Source organism: Cladophialophora bantiana, assembly GCF_000835475.1.
Source record: "Cladophialophora bantiana CBS 173.52 unplaced genomic scaffold supercont1.27, whole genome shotgun sequence".
Lineage (NCBI taxonomy): Eukaryota > Fungi > Ascomycota > Eurotiomycetes > Chaetothyriales > Herpotrichiellaceae > Cladophialophora > Cladophialophora bantiana.
Genome location: NW_015971601.1, coordinates 172190 through 197078, shown reverse-complemented (window position 1 = coordinate 197078; position 24889 = coordinate 172190). Strand labels below are relative to the sequence as shown.

Here is a 24889-nt window from a genome sequence, read left to right as displayed (position 1 = left end):
AAGACCATCAGATCTGACCAAGCATGGCTGGTGAAACAAAATGTTCACCTTCCGGTTTCTCTATCGCTGTTATGCTACTATATGGCCATGTCCTTCGCGTGTTGCTCCTTCAGATCATGCTTCTCTAATGGCTAAATCTCTTTTAGTCCCAACAATCCAATCATCTGATTGGATTTTCATTATTTCGTCCGGTCCAGCTTGGGCTTCTACTCCGGTAAACTGCCCTAGGGTCAACATCCCTACCGAGGACGTTCGACTATGGCACTCCCATGTCCCATGAAGGCACTTCTTGAGCCCACTTCTGCTGCTGATGAACTCATCCTGGACGCATGCAGACTCAATAATCGTTTCCATGCATATCCATCCCATGACTAGAGTTGGGTACTCCCAGCAATATACATTGCGACCTCGTTGAATCAGAGGTGACATGGACTCCAAGTAGTGCTCATGGTTTTCCATCCATCGAGGATGTCGGCGACTCCAGTAGAGATGGGGCGAAAGACGATCCCTGTAGGTTGACTTCCGTAGAATAGAAAGACATTAGAGAGGACAAGAATCCCGGTTCAAATCCCGCCTAAAGAGGTCGCGCTCGATTCCGTAGCCATGATGATGCTGTTTTGGTGCTAGGATCCTCCGCTATTTCTTTGCGGTGTCGGTGGTCGTTTTGGTCACCAAGCGAGACGTCACAAGACGAACCTATCCGGTAGCGGTCGCTTGAAACGATCTCAATATGATGACTAGAATGCGTGTGAAATGTGCATCCCCGCTACTGCGCCGTAATCGACATTGAGAGAGCTTGTCATTCTCTGCGTCGTTGTCAAATAGGGGCTCATAGTGGAAGACAAGACACTGGCTCCGCGAGTGTATAAAATGTCACACTTTGCAGGTCACCGCCTGCTTGTTCACGTCAGCTTTTGGATATATCATCAACGATCAAGTGAGCCGTTACCTCCAAAGTCTTGTTGCATCTTCAAAAATTACATTGGGAAAACACCACCAAGGCCCGGCTCAGAGTCGGCGAATCCGGCCCAAAACAGCTGGTTGAACGGGTCCAGGTCAAAGGCGTTGTCGACATAGGGAACATTGCACGTTTGGTGTTCCTGCGTAGCCAGTTGCGTTGGCATCTGGGCACCATTCGCTGCGGTCGAAGATGGAAGGCTTCTTTGGAGGCAGTTCTGATGATAGACCTTCATGTTGGCCCACTCAGTCGAGATCTTCTGAAAATAGCTGGAACTCTCAGTTTTGAGACGGTGAAGTTCTTGGGCTCGTAGGCATAGTGTGTCTAGACATTTCCCCAGCCAGGCAGCGCGTTGGGATGCCTCGGTGCTAACGTAGGCCGAGTCGAGAATGATGGATGATTTGGTGGACAGCATGATGATGAAATTCAGGGAGCGCCAATCCAGAGCTGTCCAGTCGGCCATCTCGTCCATGGGACACTCGAGGACCGACGAAAGGTATTTCATGGTGGAGTTGAAGCAGTCGTAGATGATCGACACGCGGGCCACGGACGGCGCTTGGCCTTGGAGCAGGCCATAAAGCCCGACCTCGCGCATGTATGCTCGAACGCTGTAATAAGAGCGTTTTATACGACCTGTATTTCCGGGTGTCTAATGAGTGGGTAATTCCTGAATAGAACGGCGGCACTTACCAATGTTGAAGACTCCTGGTGGAAGCGATACTTTCCATTCGTCCACCTGCCTTGACAACGCTCTGACCAGAATTTGGATTTTCTCGTCGCTGAGCTCACCGACTTTCTCTTTAGATCCGTGGTCGAAGGAGTAAGTGACCTCTTCGGCGATGCGCAAGGTGCGAATCATATGAATGAGTGTGGTATCCGAAGAATGTTGCGGGTCTGCGGCCAGGGAGGAAGCACAGTCTTCGAGATATTGAGTGTAAGTCAACATACAGGGCTTTCTGAACATAAATAAACCACTAAGCGTCAATTAGCAGCTTTCAAGATGAGGTAGTATGGGCTCATCTGTTACAAAGTCGAGATGGTGTACGCTCCGATATACGCTCTTCGGGCCTCATAGCCCCAGAACTTTGACGATACGGCCTCGTGTGTCTGTGCGAGGACAGTATTGGAGCCGACAATCATATCGTGCTGTGTGACGTTCATGGGTTTCTGGTCGATGCCGAGTTCTACCGCTAGGGCTACAACGAGTGATGCTAGCCTGTAGACTTGGGTCGCGACGGGGTGAGCATGCCAATGGCACCTGGAGAAGGTAAGAGTTTGTTCCTTGACATGGTGAGCCCGTGCTTACCAGCCAAAGTATACAATCAATGCTTGAAGGAGATCCAAGGACCGTTCCGACTTGTTAAAATATCTCTCTCCTAGGTCCTTGAGGAATTTGTCTTTTAATGCGGATTGCCGTGCTGGTGTCCGCCAGGTCGTAGTAATGAAGACTGCTTGGGCAAGCATTGGCCTTTCCTCGATCAATGAGGCGACTGGACAAGCTTCCGAGATGATGACATAGGGAAAATTGTGTGAAGACATGCGTCGATAGTCGTTGATCAAGTTCTGACACTCCTCCGGAGGTATCTCCAGCAAATAGTTGCTGGCGGCCTCGGGCTGGCTTGAATGGAAGCCTGGCGGCGACACCAGATCTGGACTCTGTGATAGCTGCGAGCATGTATTGGATGGCGTTGAGTTGGACATGGCGGAGGTGTCATTGGCCTCAGATAGTGACTTGCGGTCTCGAAGCAAGGATAGAATCTCCGAGTAGCTGCTCTCCAGCTGTTCCACTCGGCCACGTACTACCATCACATTAGCGAGCGGGCGTCCGAGTCGTGGCTTGCCAAATACCATACGGCGAGCTTTCCGCTTCCTCTGCTTGACTTCGGGAACTTGGCATTCTTTTCCCAATCTCACACATCTTGTCTCCCACACACATCACTAACTGGCCACCAAGGGAGGCTGGGAGTTACAACTTCGAGGCTTACCTGTTACACGCATCACCCCCCTCGTCGCTGGGCACACAACGCAGCTTCTTCTCCCTGCACTCCTTGCAGGCGGCATGCTTTCTTTCTTCCACCATTAGGTCTTGTTGCAGGGCCGGGCGAAACAACAATGTTCGACAGTTTCAACGCCGGAGCCGGTGCTCAAGAAGCCATATAAGACCGGTGTGGACTCTCCTATTAATTCACCAAGGCACCCATCTCCCATTTGAAAAAGACTCAGATGCGAGGGGACTTCGGGTCCGGGCGCAATAACGATGCCGACCATGCCGAACATCCGGGTCAAGAGAGGAGCATGGTGTCTCTTTAGCCGACCCGCTAACCGACTATGTTCAAACCTCCTTTCCTATCCTGCACGCTTGAGAACGAGATTCTATACAATATGTGGTAGGCTCGGGGCATCAAAACATTTCTGCCTGCGACGCCGAAGGCTGTGGCCGGCACAGTTATGTGACTTACCGATGATTCCAAGGTTGGTGGAGATTTGTTTGTAATGGCCGTTCAGTTGCATTTCGGATAAAGAAAGGAATACTTCCTCTCTTGTTCTCTCGGTGAGTAGCCCAGCACACGCCTTACAACCTACAGCCCGAGATCTTACGCTGCAACATGGATTCCAGCACGGAGAGCTCCCGGCTTGAGTCCGCACCAGCCGTTGCCGTGGACGTGGATGAAAAGTCGACTAATCTTGCCTCTGTCAGGCCAAACAACAGTGACCAAGACAGTCGTGCGCCCTCTCAACTCCCAACGGAGCAAGATCCGATCAATTGGTCCCAGTATACGCTCAGAAGGAGGCCATGGCGACGAAGGGTAACAGACTTTGCAAAAATCGTGGAGGCCAGGTATCGAGGCAGCGGACGCCCCGATGACCCCTACATTGTCCAGTGGTTGGACAACGACCCTGAAAACCCAATGAACTATAACATCTGGTTCAAGTGCTCGATGACCTTTCTTCTTGCCTTTATGACTCTGTGTGTGTCATTGGCCTCGTCAGCATATACCGGCGCTGCAGAGCTCATCATACCAGACTTTGATTGCAGCGGAGAAGTCTTCCTTCTGGGCTTGAGTTTGATGGTCATGGGCTTCGCGATAGGTCCTCTGGTATGGGCACCGCTTTCAGAAGCCGTCGCCAGGCGAGATATCCTGCTGGTCGCGCTGGCTTTCTATATCATGTGGACCGCAGTATGTGCCACTGCACAGGACATCACGACGCTGATTGTTCTTCGTTTCCTCTGTGGCACATTTGGCTCCGCTGCCTTTGTCATCCCTTCAGGCCAGCTCTCCGACATGTTCGAAGCTAGGCAGCGCGGCATGGCACAGGCTGTGTTTTCGGCGGCGCCCTTCCTAGGCCCAACCATAGGTCCTACTGTTGGAGGCTTCTTGAGCCCGGCTGCGGGATGGCGATGGCTCTTTGGCTTTCTGGCGCTGTACGCGGGAGTCCTGACCTTCTTGGGCCTGGCGTTTGTGCCCGAGACGTATGCTCCGGTCCTACTGCGAAGAAGGGCACAGCTCCTGTCGAAAGTAACGGGCAAGACGTACATGACCAGGATCGACATCGAGCAACCGCTGGTTTTCAAAGACGTGGTGAAGAGGTCGTTAAGTCGTCCTTGGGCACTCCTATTCCGCGAGCCCATCGTGCTGCTCCTCTCGGTATGTCCCCAGAAATGCACTTGGTTGCTTCCCAAAGGCTGACGGCTTGAAACCCCAGATCTACATGTCGGTGATCTATGGGACGCTTTATCTCTGCTTCGCGGCATTCCCTATCGTCTTCCAACAAGGCTATGGCTGGAACGCAGGCGAAGAAGGGCTCGCTTTTCTTGGAATCATGACGGGGAATCTCATCGGGGTCGGCCTCATCGTCATCGACAACAGGCGCTATTCTCGCATTCACGCAGCATACGGTGGCTTTGCGCCTGCAGAAGCTCGTCTTCCTCCCGTCATCATCGGCGGCGTTATTGCCATTGTCGGTCTCGCCTGGTTCGCTGCCACTGCCGACCCGAGCGTACATTTCATCGTTCCCATTCTGGCGGGCGTTCCTTTCGGCACAGGCTTCATCCTCATCTTCATGTGTTGTTCGAATTATCTGTAAGTTTTTTGTTTGTTTTATTCCCGCTGTTGCCTTTTTTTTTTAAAAAAAAAAAAAAAAAAAATTCCCGCTTCGTTGCTCTGCTCTCGATCTGACCAGAACTCTCCTCGCTTTCCAAAATGTAGCGTCGACACCTACGTGATCTACTCAGCCTCAGTGCTCGCCGGAAATTCCATCCTTCGCTCCACGTTCGGCGCCGTCTTCCCGCTCTTCACGACCTACATGTACAACAATCTCGGCGTGCATTGGGCCTCGGCAGTGCCCGGATTCATCGCCCTCGCGTGTTTCCCGTTCCCCATCTTCTTCTACAAGTACGGCGCCAGGATCAGGAGGAGGTGCAAGTATTCGGCCGAGGCGGCGAGGTTCTTGGACAGTTTGAAAAGCGACCTCGAGAGGCAGAGGAGTAGGGCTTCCAAGGCCGAGGAGGCTGGGGTGGTAGAAGCTGGGGGAGCCGCGGGAGAGGAACAGGTCAGGGAGGGCAGTATTGCTGTCACTGCTGCTTGAGAGGGAACTTTCTGTGGCCCAGACGGCCCCGTGTGTCAATCGGTTCAGCGAGTTGTGAACAGGTACGCAATGTATTAAACCAGGGTAATCCTCGGATAGATAAGTCTCAGTGTACATACTATGGGGGATAAAAGAACAGCTTATTGGAAGGATAGGATAGATGGACTGCAGACAAAATCTGGTCAAGTGTTGGCTATTTTGGAAGACTCAATTTGCTTGACTGTGCAGTTGCCCGAGCTCAACAGACTATGAGAACCAAAAGCTCCCTCGCTTCACTCTCTCGCAAACATGCCCGCGACCCATTCAATGGCACCTTGCATTTTCACTTTCGTCTGCGCCTTTCCTCCCTGCCGCTGTACAGCGGCCTTTTGAGATTGGTGCTCGGGCTGTTGCTCAAGCTCATCTATCGTCTGTCGTTCATGAACTTGGACATGCTCCTCCGCAAAGCTCTTCTCTCGACCCAGAAAACAAGCACGCCGCATCAACTCGGCCATTTCGAGTCCTTGGGCTCGTATCAGCGCTGCATGACCCCTAGCAAGATCTTCTACCTCCGAGCTGCCCGGATGAGCATCTTGCCCAGTTTGAGATGGCACGAAGATCTTCACATGAGGCAATGTGACGGATTCGGGAAGACCGACAGCGGGCCAGCGCCTGAGGACTTTGCGGCGGCGGGGTTGTGTCTTGGGCATCAAATTTGGTCCGGTGTCTTTTTCGTCACTCCAAATTTCCGTTGCACCGTGAGAGGCGGCAGATGGTCCTGTCAGTGTTAAAGAGCCAGACTGTGGCAAGTCGTCGTCCCCGTAACCATTGAGCAGACCCAAACCCGCCTCATGGACCGACTGGTCTGTAACCGAAGTTGTCGACGGCGTGTCTTTACCCGGGGCGCGAAGGAACAACATCGGACTGGCAAATGGGTCGAAGTAAGCGGATGGCGTCTTGAAGAGTTTCGCACGCAGCTTAATCAACTCTTCCGCCGCAGCAAGGACCGACTGGTTCTTTACACCACGGCGGGTTGTGGCCTTCTGCTTCTGCCTCTTCTGTGGTATCGGAGATGATGTCTCAACCGTGCGCAGCCGTTCAACAATATCGTCCAATCCCGCCCAATCTACCATTGGTTCAACCACCGCGAGAGCGTGGATTGCGTTCGGCTCCGTGAGCGCCAGCATTGTCGCAAGCGCACCGCCTATATTGCTTCCCAAGAGACATATCTTTGGTGCTTCTTCGTAGTCTGCATTGTATGGAGAAGTAGGAGAAGTGAGATAGTCGAATGCGGTTGAGACGTCGTGGATGGGGACCGGGAAGCATGTTGACTCTTTCGCCAACACCGCAGAGTCTATGCCATACCCTAGCCTGTAATTTATCGATACTAGCGAAGTTGACGGTGGGAGGCTATGTTGAAACTGAGGGAGAACTTCGATAGAAGGGGTGTCATTTGTGTCGATGGAAGGACCAGAAGGGAGGTGAACGAGGAGATTTCGTGGCCCATGACCCGCTGCTGCACGTCCATCAGGTGCAAAGACACTGTGATAGTCAACAGAAGGTGTCCTAGTTGACGGGCTTCACATACTCCAGCTTGACACGGCCACTCACTCCAACTGTCAGCTCAATACTATGGTGTTTCCATGGCTCTGAGGTCGAGGCCGAGGCACAGAGTTTCTTTTGCTGGCATTTGAATATACGTCCCTGCTTGGGGCGAAGAAAGATGCCGAGGCCTCGACGGCAATAACCCAAAGGCATTACATGTTCACAAGCTTGCACGAATTCCAAGCGGAGGGTGATTCGGTATCTGGTGCTCAAGTGACATGCGCTGAACGCCAAGGTTTGCTGGGTTTGGTAAATCTGCTCGGTCCACCTGCCGTCCTCGTCGTCCCACGTTTTTCCTCCAGCAATTTTGTCATCGGGGACACCTGGGTGTTCAGCTATCCAGGCTCGCCAGCTACATACCGTTCATATGGCCGAGACCTCTCCCAAATGTCTGGCTGGCTCCTTCAGCCTTGTTGGAGTCGGGATGGAGCCGATATCCCTGACTCTGGAACAAATTCCCCAGGTCCTCCTTGTCCTGTCGAGCATTCCCCGTTGGCTTCAGACCAAGAATTTTTTGATAGGCCTGGTGATCGACTCCAGCACCTGTCGTACCAGTGCGATTTGTGCTTCAGTCGGCGCAGTAGCGGTTCGATCCATCGGCACCATACCTGACCACCATGATCGTTAATGATATTGATCTACAAAATCATCGGAAACGCTCCGAATCGCTTCCGACTACAGCTCTCCTTCACATGTTAAATCCAGTACGAGTACTTTCTGCATGACCCCGATCAGGGCCCGACCACATTTGGACAGAACCGGAAGCGGCTTCTGAGTGAAAGGTTTCGACATGCGCTTGTCGAGCTGGGGATGACTCGTTGCTACGTGGAAGCGGAGAAAGTCTTTCACGCTGGCTAAATCAGGACCAGAAACCCCTTGGCCTTAAATACTGGCTACAGGCGGCGTCTTGTCTGCTGGAGGCACCCCTTTCCGTTCATACTCTTCTTGCAAAATGGTGGGACTCCATCTAGTTCATACGTTTAGAAGTGTCTTCTTTCGATACAGGAAGAAGTTGTCTGTCGTGATCAACCCAAGGGGTTAGCTCTCGAAGCTCGAAAGGCGGTCTCGTGATGGATGCCAGGGTGATTGGAGAGAGGGAGGTATGATAGAATCCTTCACAGGCCATTGCCTAGCAGCGGAAAGGGTCTTCATTTTGTATTTTGGGGTAGTGGCAAGTCCGCTGGGGAAGTGCAAGAATAAATGGAGGGCGTCAGGCGGCTTGCAAAAATCCCGGATTGCTTCCACTGCGGGCTGCAAATGATAATTCCTGCTCGTGGCTCACCTCGCTCTGAGACGAGGGTGATAGCGCCCTGAGCTTCTCACCTGTCCGCATTACTGTCCTAGGCTTTGCTGAATTCGTGCGCTGTGACACCACATACCTACCCCAATTTTCGACGAGGGTCGAGAGGCCTATTAGATATGTAGCATTCCCCTTTTGTCTCTTGGGGCCGTCGATGGAGACTACGCACTGGAAAGCCGCTGCTAACAGAACCCACACATGGAGTCGGCGTCGAAAAAGAGTGTCGAGACAAGCCCCAGCTCGCGCACCTGTTCAACCTACCCCTTCTTACGAATACGCTTCGCCAGCGTATCTATACGCCTCTAGCACGGCCCGAGGCCGATCTTGTTCTAGTCGCCGGGCCGCCATTGCCTTGATTGGTCTTTAAGGCGCTAGCTCGACCACGCCCGACAAATTATGGATTGTCATTTGTATCAACCAAAATATGGAGGGCATTCGATTTATGCCACGATCATGATTGTTCTGATTCCAGGTCTTTTAAAGCGTCTGGGGATGAACGATGGTCAGCTGGATGTGCAAACCACGCTCGAATCTCCCCTCCTGGCGCTCGGCATCGGGCTGCCCGGCCACAGCAACAGTCCCATCACGTATCTAAATCACATCCCACTTCTCGCAAAGTCGGAACGTGGATTTCAAAATATGTCAGCCACGACCGATCCTTCCACCACAGCGGAGACGAACCCCGTGGGCTTATGGCACTTACCCCAGCTGCTTCCGCCCCCGGGTTATGTGGTCGTGACTCGAGAATACTCTGCTGCGCAGTTCAGTATGGAGGCGCTTCACACGCGTGATTGGATGAGAAATGTCCAGGCTTCACCCCCCATGGACGCGATTCAAGCATTCTAGGGTGACCCCAGGCTTCCCCAGGCGTCCCGATGGTCTTCTTGGCTCATGCTCTACGAATGATCAAGCCTACCTTAGCCTACTGCCAGAACCAGAGCTCCGGTGCCCTGGGCCTCGGGCATAAAGTACAGAAGTACAAAAGGTGCTGTGAGAGACGCTGGCCGGAAGATCAGTTCCACTGAACGAGACTCTCGGTAAAGAGAGCAGCACAAAGAATTTTAGGACGAACCTGCCACACTGCCGGTACCATGACTCTCGTCGACGAGCCGGAGCCCGTACACTGGAATCCAGTCAAGGCTTGCCTCCTTATCCTGGTGAGCGCACAGCCGTCGCTGCCCAAGAAAACCCGGAAAACTAACAGTAAGATTGTGACTCCAGTCATTGACCACCCACTACATTTGCGAACTACTCTTCATCGTCGGTTCAGGCGTCTACGCCCGCGACATTGCTGAGGTGGTTGGAGGAGCAGAAATCTCATCATGGTGCATTTCCGCCGTCACCATCCTGACCGCTGCCTTTGCTCCACCAATTGCTCAGGCGGCTGATTTCTGGGGTCGGAAATGGCTACTGGTTGTGCCCACGTTCCTGGGCTTCATTGGCAGCATCGTCGTCGCCACGGCACAGTCCATGCAGGTTGCCATCATTGGCTTTGCCATCGGCGGCGCCTCTTTCGGGGCCCAGCCCCTCGTGCATGCCGTGGCCTCAGAGATTTTGCCACGAAAGCATCGATCCTATGCACAGTCAACCGTTAACAGCTCTATCGGGGTAGGGGCAATCATCGCCCTGACCGTTGGTAGCGCCCTCACAAACAACAATCCTGCTGGATTCCGGACCTACTGGTATCTCTGTGCGGGTCTCTATGTCTTCTCATCGGTCGCCATGGCCCTACTATACAACCCTGCACCCCGAGAGCTTCAGCTCACAATGACCTTTGGCGAAAAGATTCGTGCTCTGGACTGGATAGGATTTCTCTTATTCAATGCAGGCCTCGTGACGTTCTGTGTTGGCCTCTCATACTCTCAGAATCCATTCCCCTGGACCAACGCTCACGTTCTGGCACCCTTTTTAACTGGCGTTGTGATTCTCGCCACGCTCGTTCTGTACGAAGTCAAATTCAAGAAGGACGGCCTCTTCCACCACGGCTTGTTTCAGCACCGAAACTTCCCCATCGCTGTCACTGCCGTAGCGATCGAGGGTCTGGTCTTTGTGGCCGCCAGCAACTATTACCCTTTTGAGATGGCCACGGTCCTTGCTGGAAGGATATCTAGCTTCCGGGTGGCGGTATGCTTTGCGATTGCCTTCGTGGCCCTTTTTGCGATCGCGAATGTCGTGGGGGCCTATATTCACAGGACAAAGACCGTCCGGGGACCCGCAATGGCGTCCTTTGTCGGCTTTATCATCTTCGGTGCCGTCTCTGCCAACATCAAGAGCTCGACGCCCGAGGCGCATTTCTGGGGCTTCGTCATCTTCTACGGCATTGGATTAGGGATCTGTCTCATCACCCTTCTTACAATGGCTCAACTCGCGACCCCGCCCGAGCTGATCTCGATCACGTCGGGACTGATGGCTTCGATGCGTTCCTTCGGTGGCGCGGTTGGCGTCGCCATCCAACTGGCCATTTTCAACAGCGGTCTGAACTCGAATCTCGTGCCTCAAGTCACTGCCGCAGTGGAGCCCTTGGGTCTGAACGCGACGTCGATTGGACCTCTGATTGCCGCTTTGGGCACGGAGAACCGCACACTCATCCAAGCAGTCCCGGGCGTGAACCAAGAGATTATCGAGGCGGCCGAGACTGCCAGGACTGATGCCTTTGTCATCGGCTTCCGTGATGTGTGGATTAGTGTTGCAGCATTCGCTGCATTTGGGATCTTCAGTATGCTGTGCTCCTCCATCACCTTTTTCGTCTGACATACTCCTGTCAAAGGTATATACTGACCAGGACTACCGCAGTCTGCTACTTTGTTAAAAATCCCAAAGCAGAGTTTAACTCTTCAATCGACGCCCCCCTCGAGGGTACTGCTCGAGTCCGTGAGCTCGAAAAGCCGCGCGTCAGTATCCGGGACAGTGACACTTCGCCTGCTGATATGGGCGCGGCATTGGAATAGAAGTTATATTTTTGCGAGCAATAGGCAGAGGGGAGGACAGAACACGAAGTAGCCGGCACCCGAACACGTTTGGAAGCACGGTTGCGTTCATCCAGAATCTGACCTGATGGGAAAAATTTGGGTTGGTTGTACTTGCAATAGAAATACACGCCGCTTGCTATGCACCTTGCTACCTGACACTCTTTGTAGAGTATTCAAGGCCCATTCTCTTCACTACGACTATGCAACGATCAGGCAGGTGCAACGCGAGGCAATTGGTTGCAAAAGCGGCGCCGGTTGGGTGAGTCGCACTCACAACGCTTCACCCGCCCAAGCCCCTGAACTCGTTTACGACTCAGCGGCCGAGCCTCGTCGCATCCGATTATCCAATAACAGCAACTCGTTAAGCCGAGGCGGGAAAAGGCCCTCGCTGCAGATCTGGAAGGAGTCGAGGCTTTCAGATGTGCCGGAGGTTCGGAGCTCCATACTTCGGGTTCCGCTTATCCTAGAGAGCACATCACACTGTAATGCCCGCTCCGGTAGGCAACGTCAGATTGCCACGGATACAACAGCATAAATCCAATATCACCGGTTCGCAGGTACTTCTATCAATTTGAATCTAGCATCAGCCCCGTATGCTTCTATCTCTCAGCCTGAAGAGACACACTGGCAAGGTCGAGAAGATCAGTGGCTTGGACAGACAACTCATTTCGATTCTAAAGTCTGACAAAAGCTTTCCATCAGGTGCTTCGACGAATCAGAATACTACCAGGTAAACAGCGCGCTGCCGAGCTATTCGGAATCGTGAGAGACGTTGTCGCTGGTCACCAGTTGACTCAATTATGAATATTCTTCCATAACAAGTCCTGCACCCTGGTTCGGTCCATCAATTCCGTTGTCGATAGAGCCGTCTTTGTCCACGCCATGATGTCCTATGTGCAATCCTCGTCGCAAGGACATCTCCCATCAAATAAGATGTTCGACACTCTCAGCTACTTTCCGCACATGTGCTAGTTTCCAGTGCCTCCCCAAACTGCCTATCTTCTTGTTCATAGACACAAGGCCCGGGGGCTCAGATGCCTGACCGAGAACGGGACCGCGTCGTCGAATGCAGTCTTCCCCGACTTATCAAGACTGAGCAAATGATAATGAGTCGCGAAATACATCCGGTGGCATTCTAGCTGTCCGTATGGGGAATTCAAACTCCACGCCCACGTCTCATCGTTCGAGCGATAGAAATTGTATGTCCACGGATATCTTGGTGCACTTGGTCGCGCCGGACCATTTGACTTGAGCACCATCATGGATGAAAAGTTCCTTTGTGAACTTTGAGATAACCGATAGTTCGATATAAAGGTCCGGGTTGGCGACTTCCCCGGGATGAGCCATTTGTCCGTAGCGCTATATGATCACGGGCGGGGTGCCTATGAAGAGATGTAAGTCTATCGCTGTTGACATGCCGCAGGAGGAAGAAAGTCGCCATTGCTGCGGCTGTCGATCTCCATTTACTTATTGCTCGGCGAACCATCTCCGCAGGCCCGGTCATCGTCCACTGAGTGAGTGATCTTGGTGCTCTCTTCTCGCCTATCTTTCTGAACTTGCCGTCAAAGGTCAACAACGCCGGCCAAGGACTCACTGGGCATGTATGAGCATGCATATCTGTTCCAGACCGGGAAAGAGTTCAATGTGACTGGAAAATAGTATATTGCAAAGAGCGCTGCTAGGGTTCGATCTCCACAGTTTTGCGGTTACGCATTATACACCCACAGTCCTCCGAGCCGATCCTTATTCAGCTTTGCAAGAGCCCTCGCAACCTAATATACCGGTTTGCCAACAAATGCGCACGAACTATCACTGATCTCCGTCTCTGCCAAGGCCATCGAGTAGCTTAGTCTCTAAGCCGCGGCCGAGACATTACCCCCGATACCAGCCATCTCTTGACGTGACTGGCTGCATAGCCGTGCATCAAGACATCTCTATCGGACCCGTTCTCATATCGACCCCATTAGGACTTTAGGCCAACTACTCGGCCGAAATGGGTGGTGAAAGCACCGAGCTTGGCTCCGCATGGTTTATGTCACTATTCCGCCGTTTTTCAGACTACCGCACTCTACATGTTTGATGCCCCCCTACGCTACCATTAGCCCCCATGCAACTCTATCCCGCGACAATTTCTCACGGATTTCTTCTTGTGCTTCTACCCCTTTCTTTATGTAGTTGTATTCGACTGTTCGTTTGCTTCATAGGAGAGAGTGCCACGCGGTACACCTTGCCCCTGATCCCGACATAGGACATATCATTCCAAACCTGCAGACGACGCTTCTGCCATGGTAGACTGATCGACCTTAAAGTCTACCGCCTTATGCTGTCGGAGCAGGCCGGCGTCCAGGATCAACTAAGGGTCCTGCTCAAACCGATTTCTCAAGCTGCTCACTTTTGACAACTGCTGTGGTAGGCACCTCGAAGACCTCGACACCTTCGTCCGCGATGCGCCCAGTCTCAGTAAGATGCAATGCACCTTGATGAATCTTCTCCTTCTCCTCCTCGCTGATGCCGTACCAGTGGACGGCGACATGCTTGTCTCCGAATAGCGTCCCGATCTCCTCAAGCGTTCTGTTCGTGGTCTCCGGGAAGAAGAAGTAGATAATAGGTAAATATATAACGGTGGGACAAATAAGGACAAGGTAGACTATTCGAATGGTTAGTGGTACGTGTCAATCGGATATAAATGGGGAGTATTTTCTTCACGAACATTTCCAGCCGATTTCGTTCAAAGCCACAGGGGCTGCAACCAGGGTGATTTCACTTGTCAGGAAGAAGATTGCTAGCCCCAATGCCGTACCTTGCGAGCGCAGGTGGTTGGGCCAGATTTCTGACACGTATACAAACTGTGTTGCATCCTGTAAGGTAATCAGCATTTGCCACGGCGATGTTTGTAGAAGACGGTTGGGCCAATTTCCATACCATGCAAGAGCACCAGAAGGTAATATAGAGCCAAATAAAGAACACGCAAGCGTTCAAACCAGCCTTGCTTGTTCCACCAAGGTAGGTGGCCGTCAGCGCCGCCTCGAAGATCAGGCACATCAGACAGCCGGTTGTACCAATCAGCAAGAGAGGTCTGCGGCCGAAGCGATCAACAAGGAATGCTGTCAGTGTATTGCCGAAAATGGTATAGGTGGTCCAGCAAGCATTCAGCAGCAGCGGGATGGTGCCTTTCAAGCCGAGCGAGGTATAGATAAGTACACCGTAGTTCGCCAGGACATAGACACCCATCATCTGATCGAAGAACATCAGTAAAAAGGAGATAAGGGCACGACGTCGATTAGCCTTGGTGCGGAGTATTTCAAACTTCCGACCTAAGGACAATTTCTTATCTGCTTCGTGCTGCTTCTCCATCAAGTAAAACTCTTCTTTGGCCTTTATTTGCTCTGGGTCGTCCTTCTGGCTGTGCAGACGTTTGACAATATTGAAGGCTTCTTCGGTCTTGTCTTGGCTGAGAAGCCAGCGAGGCGATTCAGGAATGAATTTACTGCCAAGTATGACGATCAAAGGCGGAACGCATTGAAACGCCAAGGGGAACCGCCTGTCATTTCTTTCAGCAAGACAAGAGATCGCTTGGGGCTTTTCGTCTTACCAGGCGGCCGAAGCATTAGGTGAGGTCCCGGGTATATAGGCGCAGCCGTACCCAATCCAGCCGGCGAAGCTATATCCCCAAGCCCACATGATACCCGTGACACACATCATAGCACCCCGAGTCTCAGCCGTGGCGACTTCTCCTTGGTACATGGGCGTGACGATGGCGAGGATTCCAGATCCCACTCCAGCCACAATACGGCCGACGGCAAACATGGAGATCGCGACAGAGCCTGCGTTAAGGGCACCGCCGATGATGATGAAAACGCAGCCGATCATAATTGCGGCTTTGCGACCGCATTTGTCGGCTGCCCAGCTGCTAACGATGCAGCCCAAGAAGGCACCGCCGCTGTTTGCGCCATTCAGGCCTCCGAGGACGTTGGTTGTGTGCGCATAGCCAGGGTCGCCTTGTACCGGCAGATTGAAGTACGTGTAGACTGCAACTGTCAGGCTCCTATATGGTTGATTTCCTGGGTTCGATTCTTACAGTTTGGTTGCCCAGACGTTGAGCCAATGATAGCAAGGCCATAAGCTGTCGACAGCGTACCGAGCGCGACGAAAATCACCACTAGCACGTTGAAAGTGTTGAACTTCATCTTGGACTCAAAGCCCTGGGCTTTGGCGGGATCCAAGCAATGTGGCGAAATAAAGGGATACTACCTCGTACACCGTATAAGCGAAGCCAGTGAGGAAAGCAGGCTGCGAGACAAGATCAAGGGGGGAGCAGTAGTAATCGATCAAGCTTTATTCCCCAGATTTGCTTATGGCGCTCGCCTCGGTCCAGCTAGCTTTGTTCCCTCGGTGCTTCATCGACTCGTCCGATTTATGGAGAAAGATCTCCGCATGTTCCCCTTTTGGTTACGCTGAAGTGACAGGGCTGAACGCGTAACCCCTAGTAGTAATCAAAAAATTGACACGTATTGACCGCATAGGCTTCGTCATCCGCACAAACAGAATTTCCTATGAGCAGAGCCAACCGACTCGGCTCTCGAGGCGACTGCCCTGTGAGTCTTCCTCAAAATATACAGGTTGGCAAAGGCGATAGGTCTAAGTGTGTTGAGCATCGCCAGCCAGTTCCACCACGATCCCGCCAGCTTACTAGTAGCGCCGTCGTGCTGACAGTGGGCACGTCCAAATTGCCCCCTTCATTTCTTTGGCTTTTGAATTAGCTTTAAATTGAGTGATGAAGGAGATTTGTGAGGGGAACGGGGACTTTTCCCTACAAGTAGATTTCGACCCCTTTTTACTATGATAGTGGGTCCGTGGGAAGGACCAATCAGGGTAGTCGGCCCCGGCCTTCGTTCTCCGCTTTGAATATATACCTAGGTTCCTGGAACTTGGGGTTTCGGGGACCCCAGGAAATTCAAGAAATATACTCCGCAGTACCTTGAGATCTACCCACAGGGCTTCATTCTCCGCATTCTCCAGGTTATGGTGAGAAGCGGGTGCGCTTGTTCAATGCTTTACACTATTCCTCCAAGTTATCGAGCTTCTCGGCGCTATCCAGTCTCCCAGCTCATTCTCGACATGCAGGCGGTCTATGAGGTGAGACGGATTCATACCCTACTTACGTGCGTTACATGTTTAGCTTCAGTGGATACGACGGATCAGCGTTTAAGCCGCCATATACCACCGACCAGGCAAGTGGATTAACCAGGGCCCATCTTACTCTCAGTGTACGGAACCGCAATGCGGGGAATGGTGTCCATTTGCGGAATTCGAGAACCGACAGCATCGCATCTCCAAGTGCTTAAGAGTTAGGTGTCGTATTGCCCGCGGCCGCGCACTCAAGTAGAGTTTAGATCTCTGTAGGGGCTGTCTGACACATCTGGGAAGTCCGTTCATAAATTGTGAAGGTGCGAGATCACACTACAACAACGCAGTTTCTGGCTGTTATTTGATCACTGAGTCTGCAACATGCTCGTGAATACTGTGCTGACGCACAGCATTTCGCCTTTACTTGGTCTTCTCCTTCTTGGATTGGTAGGCGCAATCCTCGTATGCTCTCGATTTATCTACAATCTCTACTTCCACCCTCTCTCGAAATACCCTGGCCCCTGGTATGCAGCCGCAACTTCTCTTTCCGTTGCGATTATATCGGTATTGAAGGTTGAACCACAATGGCTCATGAGTGTGGTAAGAAAATATGGGAGTGTGTAGCCCCGTTTAACCTGTCATTTCCTTCAATCGGTTGATGAAAGGTTGGCTAATCTACCTCCCACCTCCACTATAGCGGAGACACCGATCCGTATCTCACCCACGGTGTTGCTGTTCCCAAAGCCTTCCGCCCTCAAAGAGATATATTGGGACCCTAAATGTAACACGAAGATGTCCCTTTATGGAACCGGTGCATTGGGGCCTCCTCATCTATTCACAACACTAGATGGCGAAGAACACAAGAACCTAAGGAAGGCTCTTGGTGGTCAGCAGGTATCCTTTCATCTATTTCCATGACTTATGCAGCAGCCCATGGACTCACCAACTCGCGATCATGTAGTGGACCATCGGGTCTCTAAAAAACAACTGGGAGCCTCGCATAGACGACTTGGTCCGCCTATTCATTCGCAAGATGACTGAAAGAGCACAGGCTAACGATACGGTGTTGCTCTCCGAAAGAGTAGCGTAAGTTGTGTGAACGCACGGCCCTCGAAGAAGTAACTGATTATAGCAGTGAGTTTGCTGCGGATATCATGACCATGATCTCTTTCACTGAGCCTTGGGGCTTTGTCAAGAACAGCCGGGACGTGTACGGAATCCTCGGCAACTGGCGTAAAGGACTCCCGCTATTTGGGTTCGCTGGACGATGCAACTCTTTCCGAAAGATTTTGTCCATTCCTGGCGTCGGGGAACGGTTTCTCCCCAAGGCGACTGATAAAGACGGTTTCGGATATCTGATGAATTGGGCCGACAAAGAAGTGTCCCGTCGCGAGGAGAAATTGGGAGACGGCGAGACTGTAAATGAACCGGACTTCCTGCAACAGTTAGTCAAAAGCAGCAGACAGACGCAGGCGCAAGAGCTGACGATTTCAACAGCTGTCTAGATGCACGAATGGACGGAGAGCCCCTCAGCCCGGTTCAGAAGAGGGCGCACGTAACACTCCTCATTCAAGCAGGAGCCGATACCACTGGGACTGCACTCGGAGCCACCTTGCGATTTCTTGCCTTGGATCCCGACAAGATGAAACGCACATGGGAGGAGATTGAAGCTGCCGATCGCGCAGGTAAATTGTCCACTCCAATCCAATACGAAGAAACGCGAGAGAACCTGCCGTATATGTGTGCGTGCATCAAAGAAGCAACTCGACTGTGCCCGCCTGCCGACAATCTCTTTGGTCGTGTAGTTGGAAAAGCCGGTAAAGTAATTGACGGACATTTCCTTCCTCCGGGGACAGAGATAACGACCAATGCATACGTCGTCCATCGAGATCCGGTCCTTTACGCACCCGACCCTGATGCTTTCCGCCCTGAACGATGGCTTGAAAGTAAGGAAAAAGCTGCAGAAATGGAGCTTCACAGTTTTGTGTTTGGCATTGGGCCTCGCATTTGTTTGGGAAAGGACATCGCCATAATCGAGCTGCACAAGCTTCTTCCAGAGGTATGTCAATCTCCAACACGATGATCAAGCATGCGATGATAGGGTTTTAAGACGAATCTAACATCTCATCCTAGATTATTCGACACTTCGATTTGCAGCTTGTCACTCCAGGAAGATTTGTGGTGGCAGGCGGGGTCGCGTATTTTAACGATTTTAATGTGAAACTGATTGCAAGAGAGGAATCTGCTTGATGCCCTGGGAGACGGTCAGTGGGCGAGTGACCTGGAACGACTCGAATGTATCATTTATAGCTGAAGCTTTAGGACCTGCTTCATTGTAGAATTGTCCTTGAACTGGAGTAGAGCTTGAGAAGCTGGTCCGAGGCGGTATTTGAGGCCGTGTTAGGGCAAGAATACCCACCGGATCGAAGGATAATGTCTGCGGTGATCGGGAATGGCAAACGTGGGGAGCTCCATACATGCCGAAATTGAACTTCGTCCAGAGAGAACACAATATACGTTGGTCAGATGGTGAAAATGACGGATGACGCTACATCTCGCTGAGAGATACTTGGCCGTAGCATCCTACAGTGGACTATGCTCGCAGTGAGACGCACATCACAAATCCCGCGGACTCGGAGGATTCCGATCACCCTCGGCACTGACTCGCTGGCGGAGGATTGCAGGCATGTCACTCCTTCAAAGGTATCGATCGTTAGCATATCCGCTCTTTCGCTGAAAGCATAGACGTTTATCTCCTCGGTATTCATTCTTTGATTTGCTCGCTCGAGCCCGCCGAATCCTTCGAGCTTCCATCACATTCAGCCGGTGAGAGCTCCTGAGATGGAGAAACCGAAGAAATTCTATACTCCAGACTACATGTCACGGCCGGGGATGTCATTTGCCATTCACATTGAAGATCCGGTTCAGAGAATAGAGGAATTTATGAACAGATACAAAAGGGAGCCCGTCGCAGAAGTACGTTGTTCTCTGCTGGCGGACACAAAGCTCCTATGAGACGGACTGTAACAAAATGCTCCCAGGGATTTGAAGAGTCTATGATGACGAGAGACCTCAGCGTTGTCAGTGCCACGGGACCACCAAATGTTGCGGCTGTCTTCGAGATGGAAATTACTCCCATGTACGGAACCCGAATGGGTAATGCTTCAGGGGCCGCTATCACACTCATCCACGATATGTGCACGACGATGGCTATGGCGCCTCTAGCAAGAAACGACTTCTGGCACTTTGGCGGAGTGTCTCGAGTCCTCAGTGTCACGTACTTGAGGCCCACAAAGGTGGGCACCACCGTCTTGATCGAATGTGAAGTGTTGCAGGTGGGCTTACGGTTTGGTACGTACCGCGACCTTGGTTTGGATTGAAGGACTGACATTCAACCTTCAGCGACGATACGAGGGTCCATGAAGGACAAAGCCACGGGTGATCTACTCTCAGTCTGTGAGCACAACAAGGCTAGCATCATCTTCCGCGAACAAGCTAAGATTTGAATACGCAACACGCAACTCACAGAGGCTGTTTGACCTCCCGCTGGCCTACACCTGCAACTCAAGCACCCTCCTCCGTTTCATCTACAATACCCCCATGTGATAGTTTTGACGCGTGGGGCGAACAAACCTTCCTAGGCATCTTATCTCGCCCACAGAGAAAACTCTCTCCACCGTTCAGCCACTGACATGTTACGGACATTCGGGGCACGATCGTGCCCGGAAATAGTCGACCTCTTATTGGCATCTCATTGGTGGAAGTCTCGCCACCACTGCAAAGGGGGGGGGAGAGATGATCTCATCCCGCGCTGTGGCCCTCTTTCCAGGAAATCCCAACAAACGCTCAAGGTTGGCTCGCGTTGATGTCATCTATAGATACTTCTTTTTTCCAGCATTCATTGATCTATTTTCGTGCATTCCCAAGTCATTACCTCGATTTTCTTTCTGTACCTGATCTCTTTCTTATAAAGTATACGATAATACCCCCTAAGAAGTCACTCCTTTGGCTCTTCTTTTCGAAATGGGTGGCACACCCGAGAATTACTGCATGTTGCAGGGGTTTGAGTGGAACGTCCCTGCCGACCAGAAACATTGGACTCGATTGCAGAGTGCATTGCAAGACCTGAAGAATATTGGGATAGACAACGTTTGGCTTCCTCCCGCCTGCAAAGGTCAGGGCGGCGGCGAGGCTAACGGGTATGACATTTATGACTTGTACGACGTGGGTGAGTTTGATCAAAAAGGCTCCAAATCAACCAAATGGGGTCCTAGAGAGGACCTGGATCAATTAAGCAGGAAAGCAAAGGAGCTGGGAATTGGACTGTACTTCGATGCGGTGCTGAATCACAAGGCTGGTGCGGACAGGAAAGAGAAGTGCAGAGTCGTCGAGGTAGATCAGAGTGGTAAGTCCGTATCCGACCCGATCGCAATGTCGAAGAGTTCTCCCGAGGTTGATCGATCTCTCAGACCGAAATAAGGAGATTGGGGAGGCGTTTGAGATTGAGGCGTGGCTGGGCTTCGATTTCCCTGGCCGCGGCGACAAATACTCCGCTCAAAAGTACAACTGGGAGCACTTTTCAGGCACGGACTACGATGCAGGTACCGAAAGAACGGGCATCTTTCGCATACTCGGCGAGAACAAGCATTGGTCCCGTTCCGTGGGAGATGAAGCAGGCAATGCCGACTTCCTCATGTTTGCCGACCTCGACTACAGCCACCCAGAGGTTGCGAAGGACGTAATTCACTGGAGCGAATGGGTAGTTAACGAACTCAAGCTGAAAGGGTTCCGGTTCGATGCTTGCCAGCATTTCTCCGAACGCTTCACCAATGATTTGGTTGAACACCTGGAGGAAACGTTCGGCGAGGGCCAGATGTTTCTGGTTGGGGAGTACTGGACCGACCAGACGCAAGAAATGCTGGACTGGCTAAACCATATGCACCACCGCTTCACCCTGTATGATTCGCCATTGGTGTATTCCTTCTCGCAAATTTCCAAGACCGAGAAAGCGGACCTCCGAAAAGTGTTCGACAACAGTCTTGTAAAAGCCAGGCCTGAAAGTGCGGTGACGGTGGTGATGAATCACGACACTCAGCCAGGGCAGACGGTGGAGACACCCATCGAAGGCTTCTTCAAGCCGATCGCCTACGCTCTGATCTTGTTGAGGAGGGAAGGTTACCCGTGCGTCTTCTACGGCGATCTCTATGGCATGAAGGGCACGCAGGCAGAGCCACCGACATGCGGGGGGAAACTGCCTCACCTCGTCCTCGCGAGGAAGCTTTTTGCGTACGGGGACCAGGACGACTACTTTGACGAGCAGCCAAACTGTATCGGATTCGTACGCAGAGGTACTGAAGACAGGAAATCCGGACTTGCCTGTGTCATGTCGAACGCCGAACCAGGTACAAAGCGGATGTTCGTGGGCAAGGAACACGCAGGAGAACTCTGGACCGACGTGCTGGGCTGGCAGAAGGAAGAAGTCAAGATCGACGAAGACGGGTTTGGAGACTTCATGTGTCCCGGCACGAGCGTTGGTGTCTGGGTGAGCACGGAAGCAGAGGGCAGAGACAAGATCGACACGTTGGACTTCGATAGCGACATTTACGCAGGAGCATAAGCTGCACCAGGATCAAGGGGCGACCTGGATACAACGATGTTGGACAGGCTGACAGAGCTACGGGGTATCTGGGATATAGATTGAACGAGGCAATTATGGGAGGACTCTAGTGTGCTTCATGACATAAGACGAGGGCTCTGACTTGTGGAAAGATTGCGATGGGCGACATAATACTTACATACCGACTTGCTGCGTAAGGCTGCGGCGCCCTGTCACTGACATGTATTCCCTAGTCAGAGTGTGATGGATCAGGGAGCTCGAAGTTCAGATCGACAAGGCTGGGCTCCTTTCGCACAAGATGACAACTCCCGCCAAACTGATAACCGAAGACCCCAACAATTCGCCCCTCAAAGCAGTCAAGGCTCATCCAGCTGTTAAATGACAGCCAGCATGTCCCGCAGGTGGCGATCGCAGCATTTTACAAGTTAGATTACGGCCGTCATATTGTTTGGTGGCTTGCTCGTGTTTGACGGCTAATCTCTTCACCATGTCAGACATGCGTACTCCATGCAGGAAGCCTGACAAGGGATCACTAAGCTCAATTTTGGGGTATTTCCGCGTCTCTATTGGTAGGCGGCACCTCGTCTCTAACATCTATATGAAAGACGGAGCGAACGAGCATCTGTCTCGATTACGCTTTGTTCCTCCTCGGAGTGCTCTTTAGGTGCGAAGAATGGCTTTTCTCATGATGGACGTTCGCATTTTGATCGCGTCAATGGCAGCCTGCTTTCTGCTTGTCCGGCTGTTGTCGATTGGCATGCGAAACCGGAATATGCCTCCAGGTATACATTCGTCCTTTTCCAGATATACCCGACCTCTCGCTGACAGGAGTCAAGGGCCGCCAACCCTGCCCATCATTGGAAATCTACATCAGATCCCAAAGAAAGACATACACCTGCACCATCAGAAATGGGCAAAAGAATGTGCGTTTTAAACCTCCTTGGGCAGTCGTGCTTGAGAGGTGATGGTAACTGTCGAACGAAGAAAACAGACGGACCGATTTTCTCCCTTAAATTGGGGAGCCAGGACGTCATCATCCTGGCCAGCGGCGATATGATCAAGAGACTCGTGGACAAGAGGAGCGGCAACTATGCAGACCGGCCAGCCCTCTTTATGCAGGACATCTTCGAGCACTCGAGGATCATCATGCGAGGCTACGATGACCTGTGGAAAGTCGAGCGGAAACTCTACCACCAGTTCCTCAACAGCACAAAAGCGGCCCGGTACACGTCGTACCAGGACCTGGAGACGAAGCAGCTCTGCTTCGATCTCCTGAATCGCCCACAGGACTTTGAAGCACTGATCACGAGGACGACACTGAGCGCTGCCACCAGCATGGCGTACGGATTCCGCGTCACTAACCCGGACAACCCTGTCATGAAGGAGCTCCTCCACAATGCCCACGGGTTCTTCACCATGGTCCACAAAAGCCAGTTGTTTGACTGGTACCCTCAGCTGCGATCCATTGCGCGCTGGCTACCGCCGTTCTTGTATCCAATGTATCGAGACGCCAGAGAGATCTTTCGTCGAGAGAAAGCACAGTTTCACCAGCTGCTCAGCGATACTAAGAAGACAATGACCTGCGAGAACTCGCTGCCAAGTAAGAAATTCCAAAGCATTTGTCTCCCAGGGGAGGCTACTGACCTAATTGTCCCGTCCGATAGGCTTCGCATCAGATATAGTTCGAGCGCAGAAATCTTGGGAGGGAAAGCAGGAAGGTACCATCTTGACCGACCATGCCGCCGCATACATAGCTGGAATTGCCATGGAGGGAGCAACAGATACCCAGAGCAACCAGCTAGCTGGGTTCATCAAGGTAGGGCATTACTTTGCTTGAGCTGAAAGTCTCATTCTCAAGTATACTAACACATAACCTTCAAGGCAATGATGCTGTATCCGGATGTCCAGAAGCAAGCTCATGTCCAACTAGACGATATCGTTGGGACTGATCGATTGCCTGAGCCAAGCGATCTTGAAAACCTGCCATACATACGGCAGATCATGAAAGAAACCCTCCGATGTACGCATGCCCGCTCCAACTACCCTGAGAGGTGGACAGAGGCTGATTCTGGTAGGGATGCCGACAGCGGTGACCGGTGCAATTCCCCACTCGGCTCGCGCCCAAGACGAAATTGACGGGTACATAATCCCCAAGGGGGCAACCATCCTGTTGGCGGTATGGGCGGCGAACAACGACCCAGCTCTGTTCCCGAACCCTCGCGTCTTCGATCCATCAAGGCAGAATCCCAACTTTACGATGGGAGAAGCGGCACTCGCAAGTGACATCCACGACCGCGACCACTGGACGTTCGGCGCAGGCAGGAGGATCTGTCCAGGGATCCACGTTGCCGAGGGTACATTGCTTCTGGCCATGGCCCGGATTCTCTGGGCGTTTGACATCGCCAAAGCGAAGGACGCTCAAGGCAGGGAGATCGAAGTTGACCAGGACGAACTTACACAGTCGATTGCGGCAAGGCCACTTCCGTTCAAGTAAGAATTTATCAACTCCGCCCAGACGGCTCGAGGAAAGGATGTTGCTGACGAGCGATTTATAGATGTGATATCAGAGTCCGGAGCGAAGGGCACGCCCAAGTCATACGGAAAGCCTGGGAAGGAGCGCAGCACGTCCTGGACGAGGCGGGCAATTATAAGGGGAATGTTTTGTGACTAGCGAACAAGTCTATCGTGTCTTTTTCCAGCTACTCGACCCTAGCATGCAAGCAAGCAAGCAAGCAAAACAATGATTC

The 24889-nt window shown here is 52.2% G+C and overlaps 10 protein-coding genes across 10 annotated transcripts; 7 read left to right on the top strand and 3 right to left on the bottom strand.

Annotated features, from left to right (window-relative positions):
• Positions 1-977: 977 nt before the first annotated feature.
• Z519_12265 (uncharacterized protein) lies at positions 978-2876 on the bottom strand (the record flags this gene model as incomplete). Its single annotated transcript, XM_016769971.1, has 5 exons — positions 978-1591; positions 1649-1932; positions 1986-2216; positions 2265-2757; positions 2807-2876. The coding sequence occupies 5 exons, from the start codon at positions 2874-2876 to the stop codon at positions 978-980; spliced, it is 1692 nt and encodes a 563-aa protein (XP_016613823.1).
• Positions 2877-3564: 688 nt separating this feature from the next.
• On the top strand, positions 3565-5545 carry Z519_12264 (uncharacterized protein; the record flags this gene model as incomplete). Its single annotated transcript, XM_016769970.1, has 3 exons — positions 3565-4605; positions 4664-5040; positions 5167-5545. 3 exons carry the CDS (start codon positions 3565-3567, stop codon positions 5543-5545), a joined length of 1797 nt encoding a protein of 598 aa, XP_016613822.1.
• Positions 5546-5817: 272 nt separating this feature from the next.
• Positions 5818-7282, bottom strand: Z519_12263 (uncharacterized protein; the record flags this gene model as incomplete). The annotated part of the gene is made up of 2 exons (XM_016769969.1): positions 5818-7066; positions 7113-7282. 2 exons carry the CDS (start codon positions 7280-7282, stop codon positions 5818-5820), a joined length of 1419 nt encoding a protein of 472 aa, XP_016613821.1.
• A 1600-nt stretch (positions 7283-8882) lies between these two features.
• Z519_12262 (uncharacterized protein) lies at positions 8883-9275 on the top strand (the record flags this gene model as incomplete). The annotated part of the gene is made up of 1 exon (XM_016769968.1): positions 8883-9275. One exon carries the CDS (start codon positions 8883-8885, stop codon positions 9273-9275), a length of 393 nt encoding a protein of 130 aa, XP_016613820.1.
• Positions 9276-9520: 245 nt separating this feature from the next.
• On the top strand, positions 9521-11377 carry Z519_12261 (uncharacterized protein; the record flags this gene model as incomplete). The annotated part of the gene is made up of 3 exons (XM_016769967.1): positions 9521-9586; positions 9651-11145; positions 11223-11377. The coding sequence occupies 3 exons, from the start codon at positions 9521-9523 to the stop codon at positions 11375-11377; spliced, it is 1716 nt and encodes a 571-aa protein (XP_016613819.1).
• Positions 11378-13764: 2387 nt separating this feature from the next.
• Positions 13765-15585, bottom strand: Z519_12260 (uncharacterized protein; the record flags this gene model as incomplete). Its single annotated transcript, XM_016769966.1, has 5 exons — positions 13765-14045; positions 14109-14256; positions 14321-14939; positions 14991-15426; positions 15477-15585. 5 exons carry the CDS (start codon positions 15583-15585, stop codon positions 13765-13767), a joined length of 1593 nt encoding a protein of 530 aa, XP_016613818.1.
• A 1732-nt stretch (positions 15586-17317) lies between these two features.
• Positions 17318-18775, top strand: Z519_12259 (uncharacterized protein; the record flags this gene model as incomplete). The annotated part of the gene is made up of 5 exons (XM_016769965.1): positions 17318-17419; positions 17487-17611; positions 17661-17969; positions 18023-18584; positions 18659-18775. 5 exons carry the CDS (start codon positions 17318-17320, stop codon positions 18773-18775), a joined length of 1215 nt encoding a protein of 404 aa, XP_016613817.1.
• Positions 18776-19366: 591 nt separating this feature from the next.
• Positions 19367-20031, top strand: Z519_12258 (uncharacterized protein; the record flags this gene model as incomplete). Its single annotated transcript, XM_016769964.1, has 3 exons — positions 19367-19501; positions 19567-19876; positions 19928-20031. The coding sequence occupies 3 exons, from the start codon at positions 19367-19369 to the stop codon at positions 20029-20031; spliced, it is 549 nt and encodes a 182-aa protein (XP_016613816.1).
• A 517-nt stretch (positions 20032-20548) lies between these two features.
• Z519_12257 (uncharacterized protein) lies at positions 20549-22142 on the top strand (the record flags this gene model as incomplete). Its single annotated transcript, XM_016769963.1, has 2 exons — positions 20549-20930; positions 20995-22142. The coding sequence occupies 2 exons, from the start codon at positions 20549-20551 to the stop codon at positions 22140-22142; spliced, it is 1530 nt and encodes a 509-aa protein (XP_016613815.1).
• Positions 22143-22815: 673 nt separating this feature from the next.
• Z519_12256 (uncharacterized protein) lies at positions 22816-24636 on the top strand (the record flags this gene model as incomplete). The annotated part of the gene is made up of 6 exons (XM_016769962.1): positions 22816-22924; positions 22979-23065; positions 23134-23742; positions 23807-23958; positions 24024-24162; positions 24218-24636. 6 exons carry the CDS (start codon positions 22816-22818, stop codon positions 24634-24636), a joined length of 1515 nt encoding a protein of 504 aa, XP_016613814.1.
• Between the last annotated feature and the right edge of the window lie 253 nt (positions 24637-24889).